The 25259-nt window shown below is 30.7% G+C and overlaps 1 protein-coding gene across 5 annotated transcripts in view; it reads right to left on the bottom strand.

Moving 5' to 3' along the window:
* The window catches only part of LOC122273937 (putative 3',5'-cyclic phosphodiesterase pde-5), a 42137-nt gene that overhangs the window by 15545 nt on the left and 1333 nt on the right, over positions 1-25259 (bottom strand). For 2 of the 5 annotated variants that reach the window (XM_087150088.1, XM_087150086.1), the window contains exons 1-16: positions 23872-23930; positions 21766-22063; positions 21480-21644; positions 20031-20068; positions 17433-17594; positions 15207-15241; positions 15047-15128; positions 12714-12804; positions 11854-11912; positions 10954-11004; positions 10819-10877; positions 10675-10726; positions 8166-8329; positions 6242-6334; positions 4090-4158; positions 2363-2477 (exon numbers count right to left, since the gene is read on the bottom strand). In XM_087150088.1, the coding sequence (XP_087006214.1) occupies positions 2363-2477; positions 4090-4158; positions 6242-6334; positions 8166-8329; positions 10675-10726; positions 10819-10877; positions 10954-11004; positions 11854-11912; positions 12714-12804; positions 15047-15128; positions 15207-15241; positions 17433-17594; positions 20031-20068; positions 21480-21644; positions 21766-22015 (1485 nt within the window). In that variant the 5' untranslated portion in view covers positions 22016-22063; positions 23872-23930. Of the gene's footprint in view, positions 1-2362; positions 2478-4089; positions 4159-6241; positions 6335-8165; positions 8330-10674; positions 10727-10818; positions 10878-10953; positions 11005-11853; positions 11913-12713; positions 12805-15046; positions 15129-15206; positions 15242-17432; positions 17595-20030; positions 20069-21479; positions 21645-21765; positions 22064-23390; positions 23515-23871; positions 23931-25259 lie in introns of those variants that run through there. The other 3 variants (XM_087150087.1, XM_087150084.1, XM_087150085.1) reach the window with 2 other exon arrangements.

Raw genomic sequence — 25259 nt, 5'->3', positions numbered from 1 at the left:
ACTTGAATGTGCTTCTAATGGTTACCATTCACATTGTCTCGGTTTTCTCCAGCAATAAAATATGTTTTAATTTTTCGAATCTGGTCTTCCTCGTTAATGATTTGTCAGTTTATATATATTCAAATATCGGTTTAATTAAACTATCCATTACCAAAACGCATTTCAAGATCGAAATTTATTATGCGTTTTAAAATGATTAATTTATCATCCAATATTGATTTAGAACAAACCATAGCAAATAAATATATTGTTATCATGGAATAATTTGCATCGTATGTAATACGATAACTATATATGCTTAAGTTTTAGAATGACTTATTAACTGCAGAATATAAAATTAATAGTAAATATAAGCTGCGATAAACAAGTGTTTTAGCTTAGTTTTTTCATTGATACAAAAAACACTATTGTTTATTTTATTTGGTTGTTTTTCAAATCACGTGAAAAAAAACAGTCGCGATTAAAGAAATAAAAAAATCATTCCAGGCATTTACAAGCTTCTTGGTTCATTTATGAATCATTCCACTTTTTGGTTTACTATTTCAACTTTTAATTTAGCATTATACAACAACCCATTTATATTATTTCTTAGTGATCATTTCTTAGTTTCTGCGCAGAATCAAATTCGAAAAAAAAAATTGCATATAAAAATGGTGTTACCAATCAATAGAAAAATTAGTTTAAAAAAATAAATAAGCAATAAATTAAAAATCTAAATAATTTTTGTTGTAATGTGATTAGATTTTCACATGCTCTGAAATTCGACCTTAATGGTTCGAAAGCCTAATCTAAAACACATTTATTAATTTCTACAAACGATGTTTTAAGTTACGAAAGGAGACACAAAGACGTACTTTTTCTAAACACACATACCTTTTTTTCTCGACGTATTTCGATTACTCACTCTAAAATTATGGAGGGTAGCCACATTCTGGAACAGATTGCTATAGCATCATAGAGAATTGTATCAGGGAATGTCAGAGTTGGGAAATCCCCCCAAAATTAGTTAACTTCCAACGAATGACACTTAATAGAGTAAAATGTAAATTAAAATTGGGATCAGAAGTATCAGATGCGTTCTATACTGAAAAAGGGACTGAAACAGTGAGACACCCTATCATGTCATCTGTTTAATTTAGCTCTAGAAAAGGCAATTAGAGACTCTGGTATACAAATACAGAACACATTTATTGCTAAATCCGTACAACTACAGACGATTTGCAGACGATATCATGGGAAGAACAAAGGCACTACAGTAGAGGCTCTCTGAGCACACGAGACAGAAGCAAAAAACATAGGATTGTCATGTCAACATAGTAAACGATGAATAAACTAAATTCATATCAATAACATATAGAATCACGTTTCTGCAACCTCTGAGAATGAACGAATATGATTTGAACAAGTAGCTCAATTTAAATATTTAGACACAATAGTAAATGATAATAATAATGAGATAAAAATTTAAATCAAATCAATCAACATGACTAACAGAAGCCAACATGGATTGAGAAACTAGTTTAAATCTAAATACATAAGATGTGAAACAAGAATATAGTTGTACAAGACATTAAGGAGACCAATGGTCTTATATGGCAGCGATTATTGGGAAATTAACAAAGCAGACGAAGAGAGACTGGTAACTTTAAAGAGAAAAATAAGAAGAAAAATTTTTCATGCCGTAAGAGAAAACGTATCCTGGAGAATTCGCTACAACCACAAATTACCATCAAAATACAAAAAACCAAACATAGTAAAAGTAATCAAGGTTTCTCAAATCAGCTAGCTGGGACATGTATTTCGATATAGCATTGAAAATCCTGTTAAAAAAATAACCTTCCAAACATCCAGAGAGAAAAATAAAAAGAGGAAGGCGGTTAGAGTAGAGAAGTGGTTAAAGGACTTGGGAGTTAACAGACGGAGAAATGTGACATCGAATAGAGAGCTAGATGGGGTAAATTGACTGAGACGATCTTGGCCGGTAACCGGCTGTAGTGCCTAAAACGAAGAAAAAGAAGAAGCCGCATTCTGGGAAATATGGTCACAATAGTTTGGCCAGGAGAGCGGACGAAGTTTGTACCCTTTAATGTTACCCAAATTGCTTCAACCTCCCATATTTTGAGGGTCTGTAATCCGAATCCATTGGAAAAATATGTTCATTCAGAGAAAGCACGTTTTCGCATCTAATTTCGTAACTTAAAATATCGTCTTCACTAATTTATTAGTATATTTAAGGTCAGGCCCGCGAAAATCCGATCATAAGATCAAAAGCTATTCACGTTGTTCCGTTTTTTTCCGTCACTGTACACAGAATTTAATAATCATGGACAATTTTTTTCCTTCTAAATTTAGAATACATTACTCTTGCATGGTGAAGAGCAAGTCCACAGTAGCCTGCAAATGTTGCAAACGCCTCTTCATCATCTTTTGTAAAAGCTCCATCAGTTTTATTGACCATCTGAACCACCCCGATTACACTAAATTAAATAAATAATATATTAGAAACTATACAAGAAAATTAGTCAGCATGATTTATAATATTTAAGAATTCGATTGCACAGAACTAGAACTACTAATGTCAGTTTGATAGAGTTTAAAATTGTTAAGATGTTTCATTCAAATAAGGAAAAGTAATCACATTATCATTAAAATCTGACTAAATATTATCGATGCTATTCACAGTGAAGACAAGATTAAAAGCATTTTGTTCTCAATTTTAATTATAATATAAAATTGAAAAACAGTCTTACTGAAAGCTAATTATTAAAAACTTCTTTTAGATTTCATCACACATTCAAATTGCTAACTATGTTTTTGACCGTGCCTTCGCTGGCAATAAATTGATTTCTATAATGATTCATCAACTCTATAACAACTTTTGGATTTTTCTAACTTAAATATTGGTTTGAGATCCATATAGTGTATTTTGCAATAACTTTATGACAAGGATTCTAAAACACATGTTTTAAAGTTGGTAATTAACTCATGGAGATTAATATATCCGAAAATTAAATAAATGCGCTAAGTACAGAAAAGGTGAATGTTAAAAAAAAAAGAATCATGGTATTTCCTTAAAGGTGGTAACACCAAATGTTCTAGAATAAGAAAGCTCAGCACTTGTACTTTTTTATAATATTAATAACTAAATGAGCTTTCACATTTTGAAAAACATACAAATTGCTCTAGTTATCGTAACCGAAAAAAAAAAATCTGATGCAAAAAATTTTTTTTAAAAATAAGATTAAACTAAAAAATTGCATAACATATTTTCAAAATTTTTTTAAAATTAATTACGTTCTTATAGCTGTATTATAGTATTTATTGAATTAAAATTAAAAACATTTTGAGTTGAAAATAAGTAGTGCAAAGCCTAAAAGCTTATCATACTAATTCGTATAAAATTTCAGAATTTTTCTACATTTGATCATTAGCTGATAATTAAACATGGCATGAATAGCTAAATAATAATAATCCATTAAATAAATATTTGTCAGAATTCGAAACCAAAACATTTTTTCAATTAAAAAAATAATACAAAAAGTTAATTTCGTAAAAATATTTTTTAATTAAATTAAATTTAAGCATTCTGACTTATTTTCACGATAACAGAGACTTAAAAAGTAAATAGAGAAAAAAAATTTTTGGTACCGTACAGTTTACAATGGCATTTCTGGTGAAAAACATAATTTTGGTTTAAAGAATCAAAACAAATGGTATTTTAACCATTTATTTGGTAGTTTTTCTCTTCATTTGGTTATGGTTTAATAAAAAATGCCTAACTAAGAATGTAAATTTAAACAAATAAATGGCTTTCATACCATGCTTTAAGGTATCATGACCAAATTACCAAATTTCACCACATTCGCCAAATTTTATCACATATTATAAAACCATATTTAATTTTACCAAAATCCTTACCAAAGCAGTTCGATAAAAATTATCGAGCTTTTTGGCGTTTCCATAAATCCAGAAACACGGCAAATTTTACCATATTCTGGTAGTTTTGACCATACTTTTTTTTTCTCAGTGAACGAATAGATTTTTTTTAAATTATTGATGTCTTAATGAAAATAATTGAAATTCATTTACTTTCCTCTCGTGAATATTGGCATACACAGTAGATTCTTTGTATTGTATCCTGTCCTCTGATCAACTGATCTAAAATTAGCACAAAATAAAAATAATTAATTTTGTGTTACTTTCTGTAATTATTTTTTATTAATTTAAATCACAACACCACTAATATCTATTAAGTGCCAAGCATAGCATGTCTCCAAACAGTTTTTTGTATTACAGGATTTTTACATTTCATTTTTAGTAACAAACTTGTATTTCATCAACGAATTAAATTATTATACCGACTCACAACACCTATACCGTAAAAAAAAAAAAAAAAAAAAAAAAAACTGGATCTAATTACGGTAAAAGTTGTACAGTAATTATTACCATAAAATCACTGAATCACTTTTATTAAATAAATATCACTGTAAAAATTACGGTACAATATTTTGCTGTAAAAACTAATTTTACGGTAAAATGGGTTTTATTGATCTGCAATTTTTTGTAGTGTACGAGGCAAGCTGGCTTAGTTAGTGCAATTTTGTAAAAATAAAATTTTAAATATTCTTTATCATTAATTTGTAGTCACATTACAGCAATAGTCTTATTTGGTGTCAATAATACAGAAAAAAAATTATGAACCAAAAGCAATGCCAACTTACCGTATTCGATCTTAATTATATTTTAATATATCTTAATTATATTTCTAACTGTTAAGTAATTGCGTTGAAAAGGTTTAAGGGGTAACTGAAGAAGAAAAAAAAATTGCCATAATAATTAAAATAAAAGAAATATGGCAAGTTTAAAACAAAAAAGTTTTATAGCACGTTTCAATGTTTTATCGAATATCGTCTTTAAGGAAATACAATTTAATCGAAAATCGTTTAAAAGATAAGCATCTTCCAATAAAGAACTAAGATATTTGTTACGAATTTCTGCCTGACCAGAAGAGGAAGTTGTAATCACTCACAATAATTCTGTAATCATTTATGTGACAGACAATGGATTGAACTGAATGGCTCATTGGCGAGCCCCTTTTCGTATCATATTATTTTATTGTTTTTATTATTAAATTTGTGATTTTAATAAATATGGTTTCTTTATTCAATGCACCCATTCGCCACTGAATCATTCTGTAACAATATTAAAGGAAGAAATAAATAAATAAGATAAAAAATTGAACAAAAAAGTAAATTTTTGTTCTCCAAAGCATGGAGTTCTCCAAAGGTCCAGATAATTATTTAGTTTGCTTTGATTTTTGTTCCTTTTCTTCAAATAATTTTGATAAAATTTGTTTTGTTCGTCTTAATTTTTTGATTTGTGAAAATTATGACACATTTCTAAGAGACAAAGGAAAAATTTTCTGATTTTTCATATTCGATATAACTTTATATTTTTTTCTCCTTCTTTTTCATGTGCTTGTATTCTTTTCCATAATGTTTTTTAATATTTTAGATTTTACCTCAATAATACTTTTTGTTTAACAAAATCATGCTTTTCTTGAATTATAAAAGCACATGACCCAATAGTAAAAAAACCTAAGTATTTGGTGGGCATCAAATTCTTGAATTTGACAAATTTTCAGAATCCGGTACATCTCTATTTAAAACTATTTTGTCTCTCAGGAGGAAATGTTAAAAACACAAAGAGTTTGCTAAAAACTCAAAACTCTGTAACTTCAAATAGAAAACTTAACTCTCAAGTGCAAAGATACTTTTTAGACATAATAACATTCTAAATTAGATCACTCACTTTAATTTTAAAATTTTGTCAGGTGATTGTAGATTGTAGTTCTATGAGAATAACTCGCAATGTTTATTTAAGAAATTTATAGAGACGGTAATATAATTTCATCTTTTCATCATTACTAAATCATTTGCAACGGAAATCTTCTTGATTAATGTAATAAAAAATTTCTTCAATCTTACGAAAAAAAAAAAAAAACTTGGATTCCGAAGCAATTTACAATTACAATTATAGTAAAATGGAAATGGATGATGTTGATACTTAATGCAGTAATTTGATCCGGAATTATTTAAGTGTTATTAAAAGTTAGATTTACATTTACAAAAAGCATATTTTATTTCTGAATGCTCATTCATAGCTATAATAATTGATAACAAGAAATAATCACAAGTTTGAACGGTTAAAAATAAAATGAATAATATTTAATTTTACTAACCGGTTAAATCTCTTATCGTTATATGCATCTGAAATATTCAGAGACTCTCCCGTCATCGCTACATAACCAGCAATTCCTTTGCCTATGGGAAATCTATAAGACAATATTTAAAAATATCAAAAAACAATATAAAACTGATAAAAAAATTTATCACAAATGTTTCTTAAAGGGTTCAGTTTTTATCTCTCTTAAATTGCATCAGTGAGAAATTTCACTTAAAAAATGCCTTATCATAAATTTATCATATAGCTAATAACCTTGAATACGAGACTGCAAAAATATAACTAGCAGTTACTAAAACGAAACATTAATTAGTGCTATCAATAAGCAAAAAAAAATAAAAAAAATCTCTTAGCTTACAAAAGCTCAATAAAAAAATAATTATAATTTATGTTGTGCATAAAATCGATTAGCGTTAAAAAAGTTACCTCTAAAACAGACTTAATTTTTCATATTCATTGTACAATTAATACTATGTTTTAAACTGAATTTAGAAATCATGAAATCCAAGTTAAAACTGAGTCCTATACTGTCGTGCAATAGTGGAAAAAAAAATCAACATAAGCGGTAGAAAGTTCAAAATTGAGATTTTTATGTATCGCATTTTATTATGATAAGCTAAATACTGCGAGAAAAAAAAAATTTCTTTTCGAAAACTGATTTTTTTCCCTTCAATTTTCTATAATTCTATTTTTGTTTTGATAGTCTTAGCAATAGAAAGAAAATAGTTGTACAGTCGCTTTTCTCGAAATCGATCACACGTCAAAATAAGCGTTTTTGCATGATCGTCAGCGACAATGAATTTAATTAATTCTAATCCGTCCTTTTTAGTTTTAAATATTATTTAGTTTTTAGAAATGAAGGAATAACAAAATGTAATTTTAAATGAGTACACATTACACGCATATTCTGAGCCCAAGTCTGCGGATTCGATGCTCGGCCCAGACACCGGATTTTCGGGATGCAGAAAATCCTCAGCTGCCATGTCGTATGATTATGCGGCTTGTAAAAAATCCCTGGAGTGCCTTATTGGCTCTTGGCATTTCCGGCAAAATTAAATTCCTAGTGCACTTTAACATCCAAATAGAGTCTCGGTACTGCCATCTTGTGTGGCAAAAAATAGATGTCCGAATTAACATGACCAACGGTATCTCACCCATTGTGGTGGTCCTGAAAGAGTGAATACCACCTCTGGAGAGCGCACTAGGTCTGCTTATCGGCAAGAACGATTGTGCAGCTCATTGGAAATAAAACAAAAAATAAAAAACATTACACGCATAAATAAAGTATATTACTTTATTTGCTTTGGAATTTATCACGAACTTAGTAGCTTCCAAAATTACAAAACCTCCTGGAATTAATTAACTATGGCAAAAGTTTATCTTTTCATTTGAGGAATGCATATGATTTATAATGAGAGTATAAACTATAAAATTATATAATGTTTAGTGTTTTGAGTGTTTCAAAAATTTAATTCTGAAAAATCAATTAAAAAAAATATCAAAAATGCCCTATTTTTTTCGTTTTTGCTGAGTGTTAAAAAAGTGTTGTGTGCTAGAAAATTATTAAAAACCTTGATAAGTGAATGAAGAACAAATTTATCAAAATTAAAGCAATCTACTTTAATAATAATAATAAATGAAAATGAATCCCATGAAAAGAAATTACGTGCTAATTTATTTATCTGATATGTGATAAGCTTCCTTTAATCGCCTCAATTAGGAAACCTGATGAACAACGAGGCTATCGAGATGCAAGACAAATGGAAACATTGCAAGGGCTTAAGACATTTTTTAAAAAAGTATTTAAATTGCTTACATAATTCGAATAATTTTGAGCAATTTTTAATTTTTTGTTTAGTCTTCTTATAAATTGGAATTCGGTCAAACGTGGACCAAGTTTAAAGGAGAGGAGTTATTGTTACCTTATTTCTTCAGGATTTAAATCACTGTCTGGCATTGTAGAAACTTCGTCAAAATCATTTTGAGAGCTACTGACATCGAATATTCTGGCGTACAGCTCGTGAGACTTTCCATCCACCAAAAATAGGGAGGCTCTATCTGCACTCACGAGTTTACGAGCGAACATCTAAAATTTATTTAGAAGAGAAATATGATATTTGAAATCATTAAAAGTTCTTAAGAACAACGATTTTAATAACAAAGATTAAAAAAATGTATTAAGCACAAATAAAGAAGAAGCAGCAGAAAAAGAAGAAGAAACAGAAATGGATGAAGAAGAAGCGGAAGAAGAAACAGAAATGGATGAAGAAGAAGCGGAAGAAGAAACAGAAATGGATGAAGAAAAGGCAGGAGAAGAAGAACCAGAAAATAAGTAGAAGCAGTAGAAGACGAAGCAGAAGAAGAAGTAGCGGAAGTAGAAGAATCAGAAGAAGAAGAAACAATAGCACCAGAAGTAGAAGAAGTAAGAGGGGGGAAAAACAGAAGGCCGTTTTACAATATTGCAATAGCTAACTTTTTCTATTTACGCTTTTTTTGATATTTTTCTTACTTTATTATTACTTCAGCAAAAAGACAATCCCATTTAATTTTAATAAATAGCTTATTTAAACATTGCAATAGATGGGAAACGCAGGAAAACGGTGTTATCCGCAAGTTTTTCATATGATCAAATAGCTAATTTTAACGTCAAATAGCTCATTTCATAAATAAAATCAAATAGCACATTGATACTTTTAACTATATATATTTTGATAAATGAAATTTTTTTAAATTATTTTTTACGAATAGAGGCAAAAATTCTTACTGTCTAAATTAATGATATAATACGTTTTATTGTTAAACCTCCCAATTTTCATTATTATATACTATTGTAATTTTTTCTATATATGCTTATTCATACTATATTCATACTATTCTTATCGTATAAATGAATCATGTAATGTCTTATTATGTCCTGATTTTCATAATTCAAACCATAGTAATAAGAATATAACGACAAAATAGTACTTTCATAGAACCATAAAAGCACTCCGATACAGTAAAATTGGCCAATACTACCCCCCCCCCCCGTTTTATCCAGACATTTAAAATATTTACCCAAAGTACGATGTTAGCATAAGTATAAGATATTAACATGGGAATAGATATTAACTCAAAGCACATAGAATGTTGTTCAAAACGTTATGTCAGTTGGTACTACGATAAAAGTCCCCTGTAACTCCGTAATTTCTTTTTTGAGCAGAATTGCTCACAGTTTACACTATTAGAAATTTTGATTTTTGGTTGAATTACAGTATCGTGCAATTATGCCACTATCTTATAATCCTAAGTTGTACTATTTTATGTATAAATGAAACCATCTTGGGTTTCACACATACTATGGCTCAATTTGAACGGGAAAATGGTTCAATTTAACTTTTTTTTTTTAATGTCTCGGGAAGCTGACTCAATATTTCGGTGCCGATTTTTCTGAGAAACGTACATTTGAAATTATGATGAATGATAGCTGATAATAATGATAGCTGATATATGGTAGATGATCGTATGGCTTGAAATCAAAGCTTTACGTTACAATTCAAAGCGAAAGGACAAAAATAAATTTAGTTAGATTACAATACTTTGTTCAGCAGCAGTTAAATTTTTGCTCGTATCACAAATCTAACAGCAAATTAAGCAATTATTAAAAAAAGAAAAAGAAAAACCATTGTAGTTTTTTTTTTTTTGAAAAATTGAATTGCTTAAAAAAGTTGGAATTTTTTTTTTCGTCTTATAACATTTTAACGACGTCTTCATTTTTACTTTAACTACGTAACTTTTTAACATCATTAGCACTATTACCATTTTAGATTCAAATAAAATACTTTATAACTAAACGTTCTTTTACCCCTTTCCTCTCGCTCCTGTCAAAACCACGGAGTGAACTTTCATGTCTTATTTCTCGTGCCCGTAATATTTCCGGGCTGGAGCGCTCAAAAGTAATGCATCAAAAAGGTTTGAGTATATCCAACTCTTGTTCTCGGAATTTTTTCATCTCTTATTTTACACACTAGATGGCTGCACAAGACTATTTTTAATGTAACTGGAGATAGTTTATTTTAAACTCGATGTCAGCACTATCTAAATATATGTATTTGTGACATGTATATCGTAATCTTAGCTCAGCTAATTATGCTCTTTGTGAATACTCGTGGCTCTTGCTTTATGATAAAATATTTTTTAATATTGTGTGCATTAGGGAGTCAGAGTTACATGGACATATAGAGTGCATATGGAGTTTTAAATTTCAACCTAAAAAAATTCCAAAAATCAAAAATGAATACATCTACTGTACATATGCCTTTTTTATGTATATTTTTTGAATAAAAAAATAGGCACTTTTATGACCGTTTTTTTAATAATAAGAACTTTAGAGGGTTAGACTAATTCTTTGTTATCACCATTTAAAAATTATGTATCTGAAACATTTCTTACCATAATTTTAAGTATTACTGTATCCATGCTGACCATATCTTGAAATATCGTTCTAAGAAAAAAAAACGAAATATTTATTCTAAGTTCTTAAATGTGTTTGAAACAAAGAAAAACAGCTACAGCAAAAATTGAAGGACTACTTACTTTACAATGGTCAACAGGAACATATTTAACTCTCTTTGTTTTCGCATGTGAACGTATAGCTAAAAACACAATATAACTTAATAACCACACAGGAGATAGTCAAAATTTAGTGCAAATAAGTAAACATAAAATTACCTCAGCATAATGTAAAGCAATGCCACCCCATACCAAATAGCTATTAACAATCTGTAAGAATATATATTCAAAAATATTTTATTTACAAAGTTTAAACATTGGTAATGAACATTGAATCGCGTGTATTTCACCAACGCCATTTCAATAACAAACTGCTTAAAACACTTAAGTTAAAAATGTATCTCTTAGGTTGTATTTTTAATTATTTTTCCGTACGAAATAAACGTAATTAATTTATAACAGTGATTGGGGGAAAAAACTTAATGATCCGCAATTATGTCTTTGCTAGTTTTCAAATATTTTCTATTAGTTTCTAATGGATTTCCGAAGGTGAAAGGTCATTTTTTAACAATAAAAAAAGCCTATAATAACCTAAATTATCGTCAATTTATGCTTTTTTTAGTTCTCATATATTTTCTAATTGCCTTTAATGAGTTTTTATTGGTAAAAAGGGTTTGAGTTTACTCTCAACTATAAACACTTAAAAACGTTTAACTACACACTTAAAAAAACAAAAATTCAATAAATTAGAGGGTATGGCTCTCGACAAAACAAATCGTTAAGATCACAATAAGGAGTTCGTTTTAATGAGGTGCAATATTTACTTCGTCTTAAAAGGGGAGTTTATTTTTATGTTGAAATTAATATCATTTTCCGAAATAATGTGACAGAGAAACTGTTTTTCCTCGTCTGAAGCAAAAATTTATTTTAAGCTTTTTTGTCTTAACGAGGTTCGACAGTGTATAAATGTTTAAAATGCATTTGAAAGCTCGATTCGGTATTAAGTTGAAATAAGTATTCGTTCACACAATTTTTCAGTATTTCAGCACCTTATTCGAGAGGTATTATACTTCAGTTTTGACAGTGGATTTTTTTATGATAATTAGAATTTTTTTTCACCTCTTCATCTTCATCTTGGAAGCCCTCGTCTGAGGCATTTCTGTGGAGCTCGATAACCCCTAGAAAGACAAAAATGTTTACTTTTTCGAATATAAATTATCTAAAAAGCAGGGCTCGAAAAACTGCCCGTCCGCCCGTCCTCGGCGGTCAAAAATTCCCCGCGGACAACAAAGTTCTCGATTCCGACGTCCGCGCGGACAGCCATTTTCCTGTTAATGTTCGTGATACATTTTAAATTTTTGTTATCTTACAAGAGTTTGGCGCATCACTTCTACAATGACCCTCTAATCTAGAAATACAGCAACATACTGAGCATGGTGGAATTGATGTTTTCTCTGTCTTGGAGTACTGCAGTGGTTGAAAGAGGCTTTTCAGCAATGAACTTACAAAAAAACACATTACGTTCTGGTCTTAAACGAGAAGCGTTAAACGCAATTATGAACATCTACTTAAATTGAGAACCCCTTTCAGATTTCTGTGCAGAAACCTCTGTAAATCATTGGCTTGATTGTGGAACTGGCAAACGTCATATTTGATTCATTTAAAAAACGCAGTACCCTCGGATAAATTGTCATTCCAGATAACTTGACCTTTGTTATTTAAATTACTTCATAAAAGAAATACTTTCTTTTATTACTGTATAATGCAATCCTAGTAACAACTAATTCATTGCGGAATTTATATAAATGTTAGTAATAAATAAAAAATAATAATATTATTTATTTAGAAGCTACGGGTTAGTTTCAAAGGAAGACGGGTACATTGTTGGACTAGCCGTCCTCGGGGACGGGTAAAATTTCTGAGTTCTTTCGAGCCCTGCTAAAAAGACTAGAATATCTTACTTCATATCCTTAACTTACCTGATAGTTCTCCATCAGGCTGCAGAATAGGGTGGCAGAGTACATTGATAGACTCTGGAGAGTTAATGGTAACTTCACTTAAATCTGAATTCTAAAATGCATGGATAATAACACTGATAAACAATTTTTAAAAAATTGCGGATATCTTAATATCCAATGCATTTTTTAAGAAAATTAAATTGTGCTGATTCAAAACTTGCAAACCATTTGTCTCTAGCACCCATCACTATAACTCTAGCACTCATAGGTTTTCTATTAGTTCTGTAAAATTCCTCTGTTACTTAATACGAGTTTAATTTTTTAAATGAATTAATAATTAAGAGTTAATAAATTGCAGCGGGATATGAAGAGCAACATTATTTAAAGAATCACAGATAAAATTATACATTATTTTTATGGAGAAAAACAAACAGTCGCCAAGGAAATTAATTATCGTGAGCAAAGCAAGTTATTGCTAAGAATGTTATAACAGTTACCTGTAGCTTAATTTCATTAACAGCGTAAAAAATAATGATGGTTGCTAAAATATTAGTTAGGATTGTAAAAATAAGTTATTATCATGATACAATTATGATACAATCCTATCCTTACTAAATCGAAATTGTGCTAATGTGCAGTGAAAATGGTGTCTTGGGATATTCATCAAATTTTAAATGCACCTGGATAATTTTTTAAAAAAAATTTTTCCTCACATGCGCTGTATAAAGTAACTACTTCAATTACTCTTATCTGGCGCAGTTATTATTATTATTTTTTCAATTTTAAAGCAATAATTTCGTTATCAGTTTAAAATTGATTCAAACGCTTTGTTTAATTTTTTTTAAATATTTAAGCTATAGCAAAAGTGGCACTAGACCTAGTATATATTTCGGACATTTACCAAAGGTCTAGTCATACTAGATCTGGTTAAGTGCCATTGCCCGGTATACATTTGCCCGGTATATCCTACACTGATGTTTTTTTAAGGTCAAGTGCCATTGCCCGGTATACATTTGCCCGGTATACCTTACACTGATGTTTTTTTAAGGTTCAGTACCATTGCCCGGTATACATTTGCCCGGTATACCCTACACTGATGTTTTTTAAGGTCAAGTGCCACTGCCCGGTATACATTTGCCCGGTATACCCTACACTGATGCTTTTTTAAAATCAAGTGCCATTGCCCGGTATATATTTGCCCGATACCCCAAACACTGATGTTTGTTCTAATCTATAGTCAGTAAGTATTAAAATATCGAATAAATGTAATTATATACACGAATAAATTAATATCAAATCGGATGTAATAAATATTTCGGACATTTACCAAAGCGACTAATTTGATTGTCAACATTCACCGGTGAAAGTCAACAACCACCGATTTCGGTCATTCACAGTAACATGCACATCATTTACATAATAACCTCATCAGGACGATTATTTCATACTTTGCCTAAATAGCATCCGGCATTTCAAAAAATGAAAATAATTGGTTTTGTTGGCGATGATCTCGTAAGGCGATAAAGAATCATGCATAGTACAGGTAAGGAAGATATTAACCTCGAAGGAAAAGTGGATGAATAACCCCAAGGAACCGCATCATTCAACTAAGTACTTATACTGCTTCTTGAACGATTTACTTGGTTCCGAATGATGCATGCAAGTAAAAATAAAATGCATAAAAATTTATAAGCCATTGAAAATAAGACGTATATTATGATTTTGCATGAATGGTTGCAAATTAACGATTTTTTACTTCTATACAAAGTCGTAAGTTTGTTGTTTAAACGAGTTTAATTTTTTAAATTATATTAATAATTAAGATTTTATAAAATGCATCGGAATACGGAAAACAGCGTTGTAGAAAGAATTATAGATAAAATTATACATTATTTTTAAAGGAAAAAAAGAACAGTTGCCGTGGAAATTGCTTGTCATGAGCACAGCAAGCTACCAGTTAGGAATGCATTAACAGTAAGTTGTAGCTTAGTATCATTGACAGAGCAAAAAATAATTATGTTTGCTGAAATTTTACCTCGGAATTTTAAAATAACTAATCATCACGATACAATTATGATACAATCTCACCTTTACTAAATCGAAATTGCTCTAAGGTTTGATCCACGTCCTTTTAGCGTAGTATAAGTACTTAATTGAACGATGCATGCAAGTGTAAGTAAAATACATATAAGTTTATAAGCCATTGAAAAATAAGGTATATAAGTATTACCCCAAGCCACACCCTTTAAATATATGATTAATTCGTCCCATTTTTGTTTTGTTTTGAAAACAAAAAGAAAAGATTGTTTTTTCGTATGAAAAGCAGGCAGATTTTTTGAAATATAAATGCTTACCTGTTCTGCTGTATTCAGACGAATTGCTTTTTTATTCTTTGCTGCATACAGTGCTAGGGATTCTTCTGGTATGAAATTATTTCTAAAATAACAATAAATATTTTTCAGAAAAAAACCAACCAAAATCCAAAAAAGACAAAATCAAAAGAGTTATACTCACGAATTATTTTCTTCATTTTTATATTCACAAAGTTCCTATGAAATATACATAAAAAAAAACTGTTTTCATAACCCATGATGCTCACACGAAATATATTTTGACGTCAACAAAATTTTAATAACTAAGTTACAGCGTAATAAGTCAGAAATATAATAGCAATAGCAACATCTTTCATCATTATAAATTAAGGCAAAATAAGTTTTGTACTAAAAAGATTAATTAATAGAGAAAAGATACAAACTCATCTAGAAAAATCATAAAAAATAGCTTTATTATTAATGACGCCAATGATGCTTAATTAATTTTAATAATTGGTGCAACTGCTATTGTTAATTCGTATTCTTAATACGTGCTAAATATACTAATATTGGTACCATGATACTTACTATGGACACTGTGCAAATTATATTTTACGGCCCACCAAAAGTGATAAGTAACGGAGAAGCTTGTTTGTTATGGAAATATTTGACTATAGTTTGTCTAAGCTAAGAACTCCTCCCACCACAAAGTCTGAGGCCGTCTGGTGCTATGGAAACAAAAATGGCTCATTTTAGGAAAGGTAGCTTCACTCTAGGACTAACACAATAGACTGAAGAAAGAGATTCCTTTTCTCTCGCCGACTCGACGCGAAACCACTCAGAAACAGTGACCCCGCTCTCCTACTTGAAATAGTCATACCTCGTTACCATAGTCATCGCCACAGTCCAGACGAATGTCTGTGGGAGTTCTTATCTTAGACAAACTATATCAGGACTTGGCCTAGAAAAATAACATTATGCTAAATGATACTGAAAATAATTAACTTTTATTTTGATAAGACGAACATACATGTTTTGATTAATCTCGTGGCAATCTCGACAAAATACATGTTTCGATTAATCTCGTGGCAATCTCGACAAAATACATGTTTCGATTAATCTCGTGGCAATCTCGACAAAATACATGTTTCCATTAATCTCGTGGCAATCTCGACAAAATACATGTTTCGATTAATCTCGTGGCAATAAAGCCACTGGTAATTGGAATTGTTCGAGCTTAAATAAGAGTGGCAGTGTATATCTTTCAGTTTTGTGCAAGATTTCGAAGTGTTCATTAACGCCGATTTATTGATTATTTGCTTTTTTTTTTTACCCCTTACGAAGAGCGGGTGTTTAGCTATTCATTGTATTAAATAGTCAAATCGTCGAGTGTAAAGTATGAGTCAAAACACCAGTTGCAGTCTCGAATTATTTTGGTTATTTAAATGGTAGACCTAAGATTAAAATTCTTCTCAATCAATGATTTAGAAAAGATTTATTTCCTCTTCTCACGCAAAGTTATTTTGTTATACTTTCTTTAGTTCCTCCACAATAACTAGTTGCATACATTGACTTTAAATGAAGTAAATCGAGATAAATGGTTCACAAAGTTTAATCGACCGAAACCCATAATCGAAACCAAATATTGTGCCACTCTTCGTAATATACATAATATAATTATTGACGTGGACATGTATTTTAAGTGTAAATTGTATTTTTTTAATGAGTAGATAAAATAACAAAGTGCGTTGTTTTTATGAGACAGAAATATTTCATATACTCAATCTATATTATGTTATATAGGATTTTTTTTTAAATGTAATTTTTTTAAAGACATCTTTTACGAGATTTTCGTAATCTATTTACGAGAGTTTTACGTAAATATTAGGCGCATTCAAAATGTTACGTAATCATTGTCAGTAATATTTACAATTTTTAGAGCTAGTTATGATTATGAACTTTTTACTTATCTTTAACATATGTTTTATTGAACTCTTTTCTTGAACTGTTTTCTTGAACTTGATATCTTGAACTTGGCTTTCTATTTCAATAATTCGTACACTTCACTATTTTTTTGATAATTTAACGTTCTTATATTCAAAAATATATTCAAGTTTTTAACTAAATTTAAAAGCACTTTTCTCTCATTTAAGATAATTATAAAGTATTTATTTCTTAATATAATATTCTGATTTTGAGCAGTTTGAAATTATTTTATGTAAGTTTAAGCAATTTAGGTGAATTTCTTTTGTTTCTAATAGTAATGCTTGTTGTAAATGTTGTAAAGATTCTGAAGTTCAGTTAAATTTAAAAAACAAATTAAATTCCCCTTGTTATTTCGCGACTATTAATTTTCTAATTAAATATACAAAATTACCAATGGCTGTTAAAAAGTAGTGCTGCTAAGTAGTGCATAAAAGTTACTCACCAGGGAATCACAGTTGTAAAGGTATAACCATAAACCACTAGCGTTGGCTGCAGAAGCAACAGTCCTTGCGATTCCTGATAGCACATCCCGTTTATTTGGATATGTAGTTATGGTGGACGTTAGCTCTTGGAGCATATCTTTCTTATCCGCCATGACAAAAAACTAGATAAAAAATACACAGAAAAAAGACATGTATAGGCTTTTACTATGCTTCTATATAGATATATTATTTAGAGCTCATTTCGTATTTTTCATGAAAATCTTTACGTTCCCATTAAATTAAATCAAACGCTTTCTTAAAAACATTTAAAATTAGCTCTAATATGCTATTGTTGTTGTTTCCAATGGCACTTGGACAAGCCAAGCTCGCCAGGCATTAGCCACTTGCGAAATAAGGCAGGAAAGAGCGTCTTTCGTTTGACAATAAGGGAGCTCCGCATGGGTGAAAGTACGTCTTAGCTCAGAAACCCACGGATAGATGGCAGCAGGAAAATTTTCTCCATACCGTTAAGCCCATGGTACTGCTCATCGACCGACCACACGGCTTTCGATTCTACAGATTTTACGAACACGTATATCGCATATAATCTGTGGATCTTGGCGAAGTTGAGGCAGGGGCGGATCTACATAAGGGCTTTTTAGGCTGCAGGCCAGGGCCCCGTGGAAACAAAGGGCCCCAGTCCCCACTGAAATCAATAGGTGATATTTTGAATTAAAAAAATTATCTAATATCAAAAAAAAAAATAATATTATAAGGTTGGCAACCCTGAGATCAATCAACCCATGCATGTGCGCGTCTATCGAACGGAACGGGGAATTACCCGTCGCTTGTTTTTGGTCAGTGTATTTTTTCGCGTCTATTACGGGGGACTTCCGCAGCGCCGCTTAACGCCCGACGTAAATTTTTTTCTCGCACTTCTGTTCTCGTCGTCAATGACAAACTTGTTTAGTTTACTAATAACTGTCTTGACTACCAAAAACCCTCTGATCCCACTGAAAACTGTATTGGGGTTCAGCAAGAGGACGATAATACCGAGGCGGAAAGAAATTTAGAGAATTTTGAGTTTGAGAAATATGTTGACGTGGGCTTGTGGCCAGAATTGCTAAATAATGATTTTATTAATGACATACTCTCACATGAAATGACTGACTTTTAAAATAAAGATTCGAAAAATATATATTCAGCTTCAATCAAGAAATACAAAGAACAAAACAGAACATTTTCAAATAGATATTTCATCAAGAAAATGAAAAATGGTCAATCACTGGAAAGATTTTGGTTATGTTATACAACCAGGGTTGGTACTGTTTATTTGCAAACTTTTTCTAAAATCCCTTCTCAATACACAACCGGATTTTCTGATTGGAAGCACATAGGAGCTTGTTTAGAAAATCATGAAAATTCTAATGAGCATAAGAAATCAATGTTAGTGTGGTTGACACGTGAAGGCAACAAGTTAATTGTATCATTAAAAGACTTCGTGAACAACATAAGGCACCAATCAGATCAGGAAAGCTAAAGGACTACGAAGAGAAAGCTAAAAAATTAAGTACTAGTGTGGGAATAGACTACAATAACATAAACAAGAGACGCATTAGTCCAAAATTTTCAGATAAGTCTACAGATAAATTCTCAGTATACGGCGCAGAAGAATTTAAAAGAGACACGCTAAACGTTGCGTTGGATATGCTGATTATGGATTTAAACAAAAGGAGTCAAGTGTATGAGATGTATGGCAAGAAATTCCAATAGCTGTGAAGCTGAGCGCTCTTTCTCCAGGATGTAATATATAGAAAACAAATATAGTACAACAATGTCGAACCATCGACTAAATCATTTATCAGTTCTTTCCATAAATTGTGATTTAGCGAAAGACTTACAATGAGATGAGCAAATAAAGAAATTTGCAGCACAAAAATGCAGAAAGGTTGCTTTATAACTTATATAACATAACTACACATAACCTGTCAATTTCTTTTGCAATAATGTTGTACAGTTGCTGTTTGTATAGACAAATAAAAATAAATAAAATTATTTTATTGTCCTATTTTTTTCTATATACTTATCTACGTCACTATAGAAAACAGTTTTTTGACAAAATAGCTATTAGGGCCCAAAAGTAGTTTCAGCCCAGGGCCCCACAAATTCACGATCCGTACATGAGTTGAGGACTGAATCCCAGTCCCTCCGGACGGGGGGTCGGATTCTCTAACCACTGGGCACTAGTATAAACTCTAATAATTAAAGCAATTATAGATAATTAATAAATTTTACATACTACTTCTAAAATAGGTAATAAAGCAGTTCTACTAATCTAAAGCGGAATAGCAAACTTCAACTTTTACTTACAAAATATACTTTCTTCTTACGAGTAGGAAGTGCTAAACCATGAAACGATGAAAAGTTCTTTTAGTTTTGTACAGAATGGCAGTGACTTAAACGTCAAAGAAAAGCTCTTTATAAAATATTAATTGTTCAAAATAAAAATAGTACATCAGTGAAATGACTGAAAAGAAGTTTGATTGCTGCTTTACTTTCTTCGCCAATGAAAATTTAATATTTTGAAAAGAAAAGAGAAAATAAAAATATTTGCTTACTTTCCATTTACAGAGATCAGCAATTTTTTCATGGTTTCCTATAAAAAAAAATCGAGTCGATTATTTTTTGCTCAACATGATAATACAATTCTAATGCGCTGTTACCAATAAAAATTAAATAGCTGAATAACGATGTCAAAGTCAGAGGCCGAACTATATCACTGAGTGGCATGTTTAATTAAATTTTGCATGTTTAGTTTATTTACATTATATCAACTTACAGTCATACCACCAGTAGCAGAAACCCTCCAGTCCGGCAGCAGTGCGGTGAGGCAGATTATTACAGCATCTGCAGATTATTTTTCATCGTAGTTTTCTTTTAATTTTTGAAAAGTCAAACAAACAAATACGGGGAAAATTGCTTAGACTCCTTTTTTGAAACATCTGTAAACTTGTTACTAATAAAAATTAAATAGCTGAATAGAATGATAAGTCAGAGGCTGAACTATATCACTGAATGGAATAAATCAATCAATTGTCGTTTACATCCTTCCTATTGTACGATTCCAAGGTACGATTCATACTCACATCTTGATAGAAACTCATTCCCATTAGTTGCTATATGTAACACATCATTGATGGATTTCCATTGGTTAGGTAAGTGAAGTAACGTCAGCTTCAATATCTCTATTGAGATTAACACCGTAAAGAACACAAAGAATTTTTTTTTCTTTTACTCGATTGCAGGCTCAATAGTATTGAGATAGTTATTCAATTCCTTTAATATCATTGAATAAAATGCAGCTTCGATTTAAACATCATAAAATTCTCATGTACAAAACTCTTATATTTGTAAATTTTACAACAATAATCTCTGTCTGTTATGAAGATAGTGGGATAATACCGTATTTCCAAAATCTGACAAGAAGCTCTAGGGATGATGGACAACATCCGAAACCTCATTAAAAGTTTGAACACCGGTGTAAATCAAATCAAACATGTTAATTGAAAGAGAAACGTCTTCCACACATTTTTTGTCATATGGAAAAAACAGAGTTGCCCATTTTTTAGGAAATTATCCTCTAGTGATTGCTAATTTTATGTTTTAATGTGATATTCTTTATTTTCTAAACTTGATTTAAGGTTATTCTATTCTCCACAACGAAAGATTCAAAAGTTTATATGAAACGCCACTTTGTTCCAGTTCTCTCTCGTGATGAGGCTACTAAAATGTTGGCAAAATTTCTGAAAATTCTGACAGCTTTAGCTTTTATTTGTCTACCACTCAATGAAATAGTCTGCTAGAAGCGTAATTGTGTGCAATCCTAGCATTAAGATATTTCTATGTTATTAGAAATTAAAATGTTTGGTTTATTTTCGAATGCAATTATTGCAGCCCTTCATACAACGTGGTAGCTATTTATTACTAAATGAGCCTACTATTTCGTAAAAATTAGGATTTATCAGAAAAAAAAAGCATTTACAATTAGTTTGAAATTTCCTACTTACCATTTGAATCCGGTGCAAGTTTCTTTTCACGAAATGTTTTTCTAATCACCCATCGCTCCAATGATTCTAATGCAATGTTTTCTAATACGTAATGTTCCAGGAAGCTCTCGTGCTTTTTCAAGTATTCAGCAATTTTTTGAGACCAGTTTTGCGATGGTGGCCTGCCTATAACAATAATAAGCATAAAACTTACATCAACTGTAAATGTGTTGTGCAGTTGTTTTTTTAAGGAAATGGGAAAAGAAAAGGACTTATTCTTATTATTAAATGACTTATTATTAATTACCTCTTCTCTTGTTGCTGTTTCGAGAATCCCTTGCTGCATTTCTGCTAGGAATTTTGCGAGCAACTATCTCTAGATATTCACCGGGTCCTGGAGAATGTGGTCTGTGTCTTTCATGACATTTCGAATGATATTTGCTGGATGAAGAATGTGGACTTGAATGAACTTCATTGTGATTTGAACTGGCGAGTCTTACAGGACTTACTGAGATGAGGGGTGGCAAACGACGTTGAGAAGACTTGGATTTAGACATTAAAAATTCCACTGTGAGTCACAAAACAATTCTTTTGATCGTTTTTGCCTATAAGTAAATTTTTTCTTATCATACACATTCTCAAAACGTACTGCAATAATAGATTATTTTCAAGAAGAATATTTTTTTAATCCATCTTACGGGAATGAACAAATGGACATTAATGCTTAAGATTTTTTTTCCGAATAATTTTAATACTAATCGATATTCTAAAAGTTAAACGGACAAGCCTTAGGAGAATTTATAATATTTTGCATTTTAAAAATTTAAAAAAAAAGTAAAACGTATGCTCATTTTAAATCTCTGAACCCGATTGGTGAAATACTTGTGAGTGATCGTATAAAAATCCTGTAATTTAAAACATTGATTTTTTTAATGATTGCTAAGGATTTTTTTAGAAACTACTTTTATTTCTTGTTCTACATTATTTGAAATCTCTAATGTGATGCACAGGCATTTTCTTCTATATTCCAATTTTTACAAATTTAATGACCTTATTTTATTATTTATCAAACACTTAAACAAAAATAATGATGATGTTAATGTTGGCAATAATAAGGCAGCATAAATTAAGAAAAACGCATAGGTGAGTTATGCCCAGTAGTAGAAACCAGCAAACATGCGCTGCAGATTATCACAATATCTGCAGATTATTTTTCATCTCTGATTTTCTTTTTAAAAAAATAGAAAAAAATTGTTGATACTTCTTTTTGAAACACTCTAAACTTGCTTCGAATCAAAATTATAAAGCTGAGTTGTGAGAACACAGCGAAAAACAAAACAAAAACAAAAACTTTTTTTGTTAGTTGATTACAGACTTGCAGACTCTGCACAAGGATTTTTTTTTTCATAGCTCATTCAAATTAAGTTTTGGTAAATATATAATTTTTAAGTACCTTTGTAAATTTTGCAACATATCTGTTAGATTAAGTTGAGTTTTTACAATAGTTTCCCTTGTCTTACTGCTTTGAGATGGCAGATGAATTTGGATTTAAGAAGATAGTGATGTAGATTTATTCCATAAATTCTGCTACCAGTATAGAGATTACAATTTTGAACAATGCAATAAAACTAATAATAGTCAGAATTTTTCAAAATGTTTCTAAGAAAAAATTATTTATTTTCTATTATGCACTTCAATAAATAAAAACATACTTTTTTTTTAAAATTTTCTAATTGATATCACCTGTTATAAATTACAAAGAAATGTTTAAAAAAAACTAGTTTTTGTTTAATAAAAGCCATTAAGAACTTTTAACTATCTATTAATACGAAAATATTTATATTATTAATATAGACATTAATTTTTATGGCATTTTATAAAACCCAAATAAAAAAGAAACTTCTAATTGAAGCAAACTAAAAAATTTCGTACCAACTTGATGAGTAACCTTCTCTATTTAATATAACGCTGAGAAATTAAAGACAGCAACATGTGTGCTTAAGGTAAATTTTCTGCCTTCAAATACTCATCTAGCTTTGATCTCTCGAATTTTGTCTTCAATAGACGCCGGAACTGTAACCATGGAAACGCTCATCTTACGTCATGATGCTTTGGTTACTTTTCTTATTACTTCTTTTTTTTTGGTGGGGAGCACTTCAATTTATCGTTAAATACAATATGTAAGAAACATAAAGTGAAGGCTCAATTAATCGAATTTAACGGTTTTATTGGAAAGATAGATCGAAAGAGAGAGAGAGAGAGAAAAAAAAAAAAGCAGTTTAGTAAATAACTTGTTTCTTGTAAAATGAATAATTGATCACTCGCTTTGTAGGAAGTCTATAAATAAATAATGTCACAAGCATAATCACCATAAGAAACTAACCACTTATTTGAAATAATCTTTTTAACTTACTATAATTTTATAAAAAACAAAAACATTTAAACAGGTTACTTCAGCATATGATATATCTGGAAGGAAAGAAAAAAGAATTAGTTGTTTTCTGATAGAAGTTGCTCATCAAGCAAAGTAGTAACCACAAATAAATTAGTTATAAGGCATACATCTTCCATGCAAAGGTTTCTCCTTATTTCTTTCCACTTTTGTGTCCCATTCTGCTGTTCACGAAGAGTCGATGCATTTATGCAGTCGATGCAGTTGCAGGAAAAATGAGCACATTTCTTCCTAGAATTCAATAATGTGCAATCCAATAATGTCTTCAAAAAATATTTGGATTGGAATTCGTGAAAATTTCAAAACTGCATTCAGAGAAAAATTAAGAGCATATTTCCTCTAAATTTCTTGTTCCGATGTTCATTCATTTTCAAATTAAACACACACAAAAAAGGGTTACTTCTTAACGTTTGGAGGCCAATGTACTTTGGGAGGCAATTAATTTAACCCTTTCAGGACGGTCGGATAGAGAAAAGGCGCTTATACAGGCCGTTCAACTCCGAGTTGGTATACGCACTAAAACGAAAATACTGTACTCACATCACGTCCGTGTGATTTTGGACCTCAAGAACCAGAAAGGCTCCTTTTGTTTTATTTAATAACCGTCGTTGAACAGCCAACCCAATTTTTGGGTTTACGACTACTAATGTTGAACTCAGTAGCCTTGTAATTTTGAACCCAATCCAGAAGACAAGGGAACTCCTGGATCAAGTATTGGGAGAAATTGGCCTTCGTTTTTGATGGAACATGGAACTAACCCGCATTTGCGTTACATGGAGAGGAAGGCCACGGTTAGCCTGACAGCAAGGGGACTCTAACCCATGATCCGTCTACCACTGAGGATATTTCACGTCAGCACTGTGGTCGGTGCAAGCCGGATGCGGAATTCGTAACGACCAACCATCGCCGGGATCGAACCCAGGTTCACCTCATTCGAAGGCGAACGCTCTATCTCCTAAGTCATCGCGGCTCATTTGATGCTTGACTTCGTGCGCCGTGAAAGGAAAAATCGCGCGATCATGTATCACGGTTCTGATGGGGTTAAAAATTATAACGAGAAACGCAAAATATAAGAAATAATATTAAGAGACTGTAACTTTCTATCACTCACTTAACTAATCTTTTCGGGGCACATTTTCACAGTAAAAAATTTTATGTCTTCAAAAAATTGCATGTTTATTAAGGGAAAGTACGGTGTTCTTTTTAAAATGTGGAACTCCGATCATTAGAGCAGAAGTCATTGTCATAATAACATAGTTTTATCATAATTTAATCATTATAGTCTTTATCATAATGACTATGGAATAATGAATAATTATGAGTAATGACTAATTACGACTATGGAATGA

The sequence above is a fragment of the Parasteatoda tepidariorum genome, chromosome 8, assembly GCF_982258835.1.
Source record: "Parasteatoda tepidariorum strain Cologne lab strain chromosome 8, Ptep-v5.0, whole genome shotgun sequence".
Lineage (NCBI taxonomy): Eukaryota > Metazoa > Arthropoda > Arachnida > Araneae > Theridiidae > Parasteatoda > Parasteatoda tepidariorum.
The sequence above is the reverse complement of the archived record's forward strand: the minus strand, read 5'-3'. Positions and strand labels throughout refer to the sequence as shown.